This window comes from Crocuta crocuta, unplaced genomic scaffold, assembly GCF_008692635.1.
Source record: "Crocuta crocuta isolate KB4526 unplaced genomic scaffold, BGI_CrCroc_1.0 scaffold323, whole genome shotgun sequence".
In the NCBI taxonomy this organism is placed as follows: Eukaryota; Metazoa; Chordata; class Mammalia; order Carnivora; family Hyaenidae; genus Crocuta; species Crocuta crocuta.
The window spans coordinates 496,116-504,933 of record NW_027536465.1 but is presented as its reverse complement, the minus strand read 5'-3'; the positions used below and the strand labels follow the sequence as shown (position 1 = coordinate 504,933).

At 56.5% G+C, this 8,818-nt stretch overlaps 1 protein-coding gene across 1 annotated transcript in view; it reads left to right on the top strand.

Moving 5' to 3' along the window:
• Nucleotides 1-4,327, top strand: part of YPEL4 (yippee like 4) — a 5,320-nt gene extending 993 nt beyond the window's left edge. Inside the window, exons 2-5 of the mRNA XM_077748861.1 lie at nt 1,659-1,983; nt 2,159-2,202; nt 2,533-2,641; nt 2,757-4,327. Of these exons, the coding sequence (XP_077604987.1) occupies nt 1,843-1,983; nt 2,159-2,202; nt 2,533-2,641; nt 2,757-2,846 (384 nt within the window). The 5' untranslated portion in view covers nt 1,659-1,842 and the 3' untranslated portion in view covers nt 2,847-4,327. The remainder of the gene's footprint in view (nt 1-1,658; nt 1,984-2,158; nt 2,203-2,532; nt 2,642-2,756) is intronic.
• The last annotated feature ends 4,491 nt before the right edge of the window (nt 4,328-8,818 follow it).

Genomic DNA, 8,818 nt, shown 5'->3' with positions numbered 1-8,818 from the left:
CCTGAGTGATTCTCTGGCCTTCTGTGCAGCCTCTCTTTGGCCTGATGGGGAAGCAGGGGAGAGAGAGGGAGGGAGGCGTGACATAGGCTGGGGAAGGAGCTAGAGAGCTGGGACCCAGCCAGCCCCTAGCAGGTGCACTTAGGTGGAGCGCAGCAGAGGGAACTCGGGCAAAGTTTGAAGGCAGACCTGGGAAGTGGACGCTGGTGAGGAGGGCCCAGTCTCCTGCGGCTAGAGCCCAATGTCACCCTGAACCCAGCTCAAGGTGTCTTTCTAGGGCCCAGCCACAGGGAGAGGACCTCAAACTGAAGATGGGCTCTATTGGGGGTTCTCTGGAGAGATTGTCTGGTGGCCCCAGTAAACACTACAACAGCTGGGCCACCAACGGCCACCACAGAGGGCCTGCTGAGAGCCTATTTGCCCTGGCCACTCACAGCCACTCTGTCCCTGCTCTGTTTAGTGGCCTGGCCTTGCCAGAACTCCCAGCTGGCACCTCTGAACCAGACTGAGCTAAATCACCCACAACAGGCTTGAAGGCCCCGTGAAGGAGAAGCCTTATCAGAGCCAACAGAGGACACCTCCCTTCTTATCCTCTGCCACTTGTGCCCTCAGTCATTTGGGGACTGGAGTCTGGGCAAATACCACCACCATCTTTCTCACCATTCCTTACCAGAAATCAGCAATTACTTTATCTCTTGTCACCCACAAGAGTCCCTGGCCCTGGGAGAAGGTGGAAACGTTCTCTGCCTTGTACCCCAAAGCATAGGCTTTGAAAATAAGAATCCCCCACTTCTGTTTCCACCGCCCATCGTGGGCGCTGCTCCCACAGCACGTCACCCAGCCCAAGAGCGCCACCCTCCCCGAAGTGATCCCCACTTCCCATTGCTTCCTGCTGTCAGGTCTGCCTGAAGGAAAGATACTCTCTCCATGGGGCTGACCGTCCACGTCTTTCACTGAGGCTAAGGCACCAGTTAGAGCAGCACAGCCAGACCAAGGGGCTCAGAAGCTCAGAGAACAGCCAGTTGCTGCTTCAGAGCTGGAATGAGTGGACCAAAGTGCAGGACTGGGCGAACGGCCACGTCTGAGGTTGTCAGTACCAACGGAGACATCCATGAAGTTCTAGTGCCCGGAGTGCAGGACCCCAGGCCCAGGAAAGGGCCGAGCAGGGCGTGTGTACTTGACCGCCTGCTGGCCTCCCTCCCACGCGAAACGTATGAAGGACCAATTGCACTGCAAATGGAGGCCACCGGAGAGAGAAACCGCCAGGCTTCCCCAACTTGTGCAAGGCTTTGAACCTGAGCCTCCTGGGCACACGTGGGATGCAGACCCTCACAAAAGAGCCAAGACCCGGGAGCGAGCACCCGTAGATGACGTTGCTCCCGTGGCACCATTCGCACCAGCAGGCTGCTCTCGGTGGAAAATGGTGGAGGCCGCTCCCGCCCCAGGAGGGAAAGGCACCACCTCCCCGGCTGTGGCACCGGAGGCCGGGAACAGCTGCCTGAGCAGGCGGGAATCCAGGGTCCAGGGAGACAGGGCGACCGGTGGCTGCAGGGGGGTGGGGGAGGTGATGGTGATGGGGGAAGCAGGCGCAGGGAGGGCTGAGCCCAGCTACCCGGGTCCCTCGGGAGGGGCCCTCCTGATGCACTCTCCGCTCTTCCCAGGTGACTTCCATTTCTATCTGGTTCACGTCTGGGGGGGCCCTGGCCGGGCAGCCCCCCCACATCTCTCCTGCCCTGAAACACGGCTCTAGCCAACCTGCTCCGCTGCTTCACCTGCGACCGACTGTGTGGGGGCTGCACAGCGCCAGCCCCTCCAGCCCGCCAGGGCATCGTCCTGCAGCCCGTCATGCCCAGCTGCGACCCGGGCCCGGGCCCTGCCTGCCTCCCCGCCAAGACCTTCCGCAGCTACCTGCCCCGCTGCCACCGCACCTACAGCTGCGTCCACTGCCGGGCACACCTGGCCAAGCACGATGAGCTTATTTCTAAGGTACGCCAAGCGGGGGCCCGCCACTCATCCCCGCCCGCCAGCTCCCAACAGGGTTGTCCAAACTCACCCGGGGGAGAGGCGGCAACGCCCACCTGCCCTCTTCCTGGCCACTGGGGGACCCAGGCGGTGGGGCCGAGGGCTACCGGCAGTCACCGTCTGTCCTATGTCTCCACAGTCTTTCCAAGGGAGCCATGGCCGAGCCTACCTGTTTAACTCCGTGTGAGTCTACCTCTCTGTGTATGCGTGCGCGCGCGCGTCTTATCCTCCGGAGAGGAAAGGGGAGGCGAGCCATCAGCAGGTGGCCTTGAACCTTCTGCTTTGGCAAAGGGGTCCAGAGACTCGGCCCGCAGTTCTCCCGTGGAGAGCCTGGGCAGAACTGGAGAGGGAAGGCCCAAGCACTGGTCACGAAGAGGTGGCTTGCGGCCAGCAGGGGCTTCCAGTCGGCCAGGGTTCAGTGCTCTCCTGATGGAAGTTCCTTTGGTCTGTTTGGGGGCTGAACTAACGTAGCAACTCCACTGGTTGCCTGGTCCTTCCTGTTTCCTGGGACAGGGTCAACGTGGGCTGCGGACCAGCCGAACAGCGCCTCCTGCTCACGGGGCTGCACTCGGTAGCTGATATTTTCTGCGAGAGCTGCAAAACCACGCTGGGCTGGAAATACGTAAGTGCCCGGAGNGAGTTCGTTGCTGGGTTGGGGGGCGCCGGTGGTACAGCAGTAGTAGTAGGTCTCGGAGGGGGCCCGCTTTGTCCTACTTCCACTGCTTCCCCTCCGCCAGGAGCAGGCTTTTGAGACGAGCCAGAAGTACAAGGAGGGAAAGTACATCATTGAAATGTCACACATGGTGAAGGACAACGGCTGGGACTGAGGGGCTCAGGCAGGCTGTGCCCTTCCTCCGCATGCCCACCCTCCCCACACCCATCCCCGGGCCCTGCCAAGCAGTCCATACCAGCATGAGTACTGCCCCACCCCTGGGGGGAAACCCAGCTCACACCACCCCTACCCCACCTCCACCTCATCACTCCCAGGCCCCTTTGGAACAGGGGTCTGGGGTACCCCAGGGGTGTTCAAGGCTCAGGAGTGGGCAGCAGTCAGGGAGAGCCAGAACTGGGGAAAGGGGCTGGTCGCGGGTCCTTCTAGTCCTAAGATCCTGGAAATGGAGGTGATGGCAAGGCGTAGGGTCAGGCAGAGGACCAGGAGGGATCCGTTTCTGCCCTGACCTCCTTTCAAATGAATGGAGGACGAGCTGTGAGGCATGGGGCTGGTAGAGCCCAGCCCACAGAATAGCAGGGGAGAAGGGGCTTGAGTTGGAGTAAAATTTTGGCCCCAGACACTGCTAGACACTGGAGTCTCTGAGGGGGAAGTTTCCCACCCCCATTTGTAGGAGAAAGGATTCGGGGGTGCAAGGCGAGAAATCCCAGATTCCAGGCCCCGGGAAATACAAGTCACAGGGGGTTTCCATTTTACTCCACTTGTTAGTTTATCTTGGCACTAAAGAGGCGCTTGCGCGTTATCTAACCTTCGCCAGGGGGTGGGGTGGGGGAAGCAGCCCCTGGAACAGCCCCCACCCCCCCGCTGGCTGTTTCCAGAGCGAGCAGTCCGTATGGGCATTCTGAGGCCCAGCCACTGCTCCCTGGGACCCAGTCCCTTGGAGGGGAGGTAGGACATCACTGTCACGGGGCCAGGCTTCCTCGTGGCTGCCACCAGCGAACGAAACTTTTGTATGATACATAAAGTGTTTGGGTCTATTTTTAATAAAAAGGGGAAAAGCAATGGCGAGGCACTCTCCTCTTTGGCTTGGCTTCCTATGTACAGACCTTCTATTCCGTCACAGACACCTCCCAGGACCTGTCCCCTTGTGCCACTAGAGGGCAGCAATTGCTTTGTCTGTGTCGAGACCCCACTTTAACCAGGGGACGGGCCTTCAGGTGAGGTTCACTAAGTGAAGCGAGGGCTTTTGTAGGCAGTGTTTCAAACAGGAGCAGCCCCAACAGCCCCTAAACCAGAGCCCTTGACAATGAATCAGGTAGCACCTGGGTCCAGGATTGGGCCTCTGGAAGAGGCTCATCCCTGAACATGGGTGTTCTTGGGGCCCATTGCCTTTCAGCCTGGACTTGAAATGTTTGGGTCAGCTCATGGCCACACTCAAGGCTGAAAGAAAAATCGATCAAGCAAGGCGCTGCCCTGGCAGCCGACACCAAGTGGAACTGAACAGCTCAAGATCGCAGCATCAGTGCAATCATGCGACCCACGTGTGTTTTTTGGGCAGTGATGTGATACTCCCGTTGTTATTGGGCCACCAACAACCACAGGGAGGATTGTACACATCATAAAAATCATTTTTGGTAAGCTGGCTTGTTATCCAGATTCGTTCATTGATATTGCAGATCTTTGCAGAGCACCTGTCATCTGCCAGGCATTGTGTTACGCACTGGAGATGCGATGGACAGCAGGGCAGCCGCGGCCTGACTTGCGTGTGTTGTGGGAGTGCTTTCAATCTAGTGGGAGGATAAACAATAACCAGAGGATTCCAGGAACGACGGCTCTGAGCAGGGATGGGGAGGAGCTTGGAAGCTCCTAGCAGAAACTCAACCTAGATGTGAGGAGTCAAGGAAGACTTCACAGAAGTGAGGACTGAAGGCACGTGGAGGAGGTGGGCACATGGTAAGTGGGGAGGGGGATAGTTCAGACACAGAGAACTATGTGCCAAGGCTTGAGCTTAGTTCATTTGAGGAAAGACTATAAGTTTCCCCAGTAAAACAGACCATTTAGGGATCTAGATTTCATCCCAAGGGCATTGGAAAACACTGAAAAATTCTTAAGAGTGGAATGACGTCACCCAACAGCTGTTTTGTGCCCAGAGAAGAGGCTCAAACAGAAATGTTAAGACGCCGAAGAAAGTTAAGGGACAGAAGCCAACTGTACTACCAAATACCATGGTCAATGTCAGAATGGAGAGGCTGTTTGGGTAGAAAGGGAGAAGTGGAAGACACAGAGGTGCTCAAAGAAGGCAAATACAGGGGCGCCTGGGTGGCTCAGTCAGTTAAGCGCCCGACTTCGGCTCAGGTCATGATCTCACGATTTGTGGGTTCGAGCCTCGCGTCAGGCTCTGTGCGGACAGCTGGCTCAGAGCCTGGAGCCTGCTTCAGATTCTGTCTCCCTCTCTTTGACCCTCCCCTGCTTGCGCTGTCTCTCTCTCTCAGAAATAAATTTTTTAAAAAAAACCATTAAAAAAAAGAAGGCAAATACAAGCCATGAAGGAACTGACGGCCAGCACCTCCATCTGAAGCCTCGGAGCCATTCAGTTTCTGCGTGCCTGGGGACACCTAGCTATCCAGACACCCAGACACCCTCAGCCCCACTTCTGGCACCAAAGTTCAGGAAGGTTTCTCGTCTCAAGCCCCAAGCACTAACCCTGACAATCAAGCACCACGTAGCTACCTTCTTAAAGCTCCCCAAATCTGCCCTCCATTCTGTTGACTTTCCCAACTTCTTATTAACCAGGCACTGTGGGAAAGAGAGAAGTAAATGGCGTAGCAATTGCTCTTAAATTCTTTGTAATCTCTGCGGAAGGAATCGTTCCGTGACTTGGCTTAAGGGATCCTATTTAATCTCTAAGGTCAAGCCATGGGCAGTGCTGCCCAAGCCTTGGATGCCCAGACAGGTGTACCCTGGATAAGCATCATGATCAAATACTCTATTTCCCAGCAGGGTCATGCTGGGAACTACAGGTGGAGATGAGGGATCCTTTTTATGCCCCAAGAGCCGGGGAAAGAGCTGCAGGTAGAGAAGGCCAGGGACACACAGGTTCTTGTCGCCGGTGAGCAGCCCATCCAGGTTAGCCCTAGTTCCTTTCCTGTGCATCCAATTTTCTCATGGAGGCCGACACCCTCCAACCCCAGGCTGGGTCTGGAACTCTTCCTTCTCAAATGCTTGAGGTTTAGATACCCTCCTACAACCAGCAGGTGGCATCAAGACCTACCAGCCCTCAGCTCAGGCAACCTCCAGGGACAGAACCTACTCAAATCTCTCCAGATAGGTCTACAAGAAGATGAGTGAGCTGTTAAGACTTAGGACAGGGTTCTATCAAGGCTCTGCAATTTAAGAGCTGTATAACCATGGCCATACTGCTTAACCCTGTCTAGCTTTCAGTCTTTTCATCTGTAAAATGGGGATGTTACTTGCCAAGAAGCTGTTAGTATGAAGTGCCTAGCACACGAACGTGTTTCCGGAAACACATATGAGCTACTAGTGCGGCTACTAACAGGCTTCCCAAATTCTCACCAGGAGGATAGCTGATTGGTGCCCAGATGGGAGAGGAAGTCTTGATGCAGAGGAGGCAGCCGGCGCTGGGTCGCACTACGCGGCCGATGCCCTTTTAACATTGCACTGCTAGTGGTAGGTGCAGACAGTAGCACAATGTGAAAAGAGCTCCGGCCCGCAGCAGAGGCATGCCGGCCTTGCCTCCTCGCCCCTTCTCCCAGGCCCCGGCCCACTCAGCTCTCTTGGCCTCCCTCTGCCCCTTCGCATCTTGTACTAACCCTTTAATTTTCTTTCCCTTTCTCCTCTGGCTTCCTTCCTCATACCTTTCCCGGAAAAGACTACCTTTTTCTTAATGTGTTGGGGTGCATGCGGGAGGCGGGGTCCACGGAGGCAGCTAAAGGGACCCCTTGAGCTTGGCACTCAATTGGAAGTGACTGGTAGCAACCTCCAAAGTTTGGGGGCACACTCACATGAAACTATTTCCCTGGACTTGATCTCTGCCAGCTTCTGTTCTGGAGGAGCTTGCTGACCAGTCTTCCCTACTCAAAAGCTCTCTGCTTTTCGTTCAGATAAAGGGGTGTTCTAGGCCTCCAGGGGACCACCTCAGATGCACCTCCAGGACCAGAGTGAGGAAGAGTATAGTCCGGGGTCCCAGGGGCACAGTGAAGCTTCCGGGCCTAGAAGCGGAAGCCCCATCCCTGCATCTCCCCTCTGAGGTCTTCAACTCCACCTTATGCATTTGCCATCGAACAAAATCAGAACGGTGATTCCCTCTCTTGTACTGAGCGTTAAGGGTGGGCTTCCAATGGCCATGAGATCAGAATTGGAGTTGCTCCCGGACTCCCCTCAGAGTCTTCAAGCTCGCTCACAACTTGCCCAGGCAAGGGGCCTTAAACACTGGATAAACAATCCTGAGTCTGATCAAAACGCAAAGGCAGAAGAAGTGCCCGGAAGGGAGCCTGGANAGCCCCCCGCCCCTTCCCCACCACACCCCCCGCTGGAAAATGACAGGGGGAAGCCACCCCGGCGAGACGTGCCCAGTGCCTCCCAGTTGCGGTTGTTTCGAAAGGAGAGAGCGAAGAGATGCCCAGGAGTGGGGGGGCACGAAGAGGGGAGCGGGAAGACGAGGGAAAGAGCCCAGACCACCCCCTCCCCGCCCGAGAGAGAATAAAACCGAAAAGCCGGTGGCGTTACCCTTCTGGGAGCTCCCGATACCTACACATGTCTCTTCGTTACGTTCCTCTGCCTGCCACCTCCTTCTTCCCGGGCTCTTTCTCCGCGCGTCCCTCCCTCTCGGCTCCCCTCCCNGACGCCCCTCTTCCTGCCCTTTCCATCACACCCCCCACCCCCCCGCAGGGCGGCAGGTGAAGGCAGGTCCCGTTCCCGCCAAATGCGGCCCCAAGGTTGGGCCGGCCGAAACCTCGTTCCCAGATGCCCCTTGTGCCGGACTTGGAGACCTTGTTAGATGCCCGGGGTGCAATTTCCTGCCCCCCCACCCCCTCCCCGCAGCCCCTCAGCAGACCTTNGTGCAATTTCCTGCCCCCCCACCCCCTCCTCGCAGCCCCACCTGGAGCAGAACTACCTCTCCAACGCGGAATCCGCGCAGCTTTTCGGCCTCGCCCGGGAGATCGGAGAGCTCGGGGAGCGCTCCTGAAGCAGGCAGCCCCCTGGGCTGGGCAGGAAGGGGGCAGCTCCGGAAAGAAGATCTGAGGCTCTTCAGAGGAGCTAATTCCCTGAGTGCCGCGGGGCAGGTCTGACCCTACCAGGAATGTGCAGCATCTGGAGCTCCGCTCAGTCACAAACATCGCCTGGGACCAGCTCGGCCTGGCCCACGTGCTGGGCCCGCTGGGGGCTCTGAGTTGGGGGAGCCCGGAGAGGCGTGGGGGAAAGAGGCGGCCGAGGGTAGGGGATGAGACCGACCCGGAGTGGGGGACCTTTGTTCTAGGCCCAGATCTGCCCATACCATGCTTGGCGAGGTCATGTCCGCTTGGCTGGGCCTCCGTTTCTTCATTTTAATAGACCGGTCTAGCAGAACACCGTCCTATAGAAGTTTCAGTGTGAACATGGAAATGGGCTACATCTGTGTCATCTGATACGCTACCCACTAGCCACATGTGGCCACTGAACACTTGAAATGTGTCTAGTGTGACTGGGAAACTGGCTTTTTAACTTTAATTGTAATTTTTTTTAATAAGTTTTGTTTTTTTTTAATTTTGAGAGAAACAGCGAGCGAGCACATGTGTGAGCAAGCAGGGGAGGGGCTGACAGAGAGGGAGAAAGAGAGAATCCTGAGCACTGTCAGCGGGGAGCCTGACTGAAGGGCTTGAACTCACTAACTGTGAGACCATGACCTGAGCCAAAATCAAGAGTCGGACGCTTAATTGACTGAGCCACCTAGGCGCCCCACATTGTAATTTTTTTAAAGATTTTTATTTTTAAATTTTTGAGTAACCTCCACACCCAATGTGGGGCTCGAACTTGCAACCCTGAGACCAAGAACGGCATGCTCTACCCATGAAATGAGCCAGGCACCCCTGTGATTACTTCTAAATAGTCACATGTGGCTGGTTGGCTATC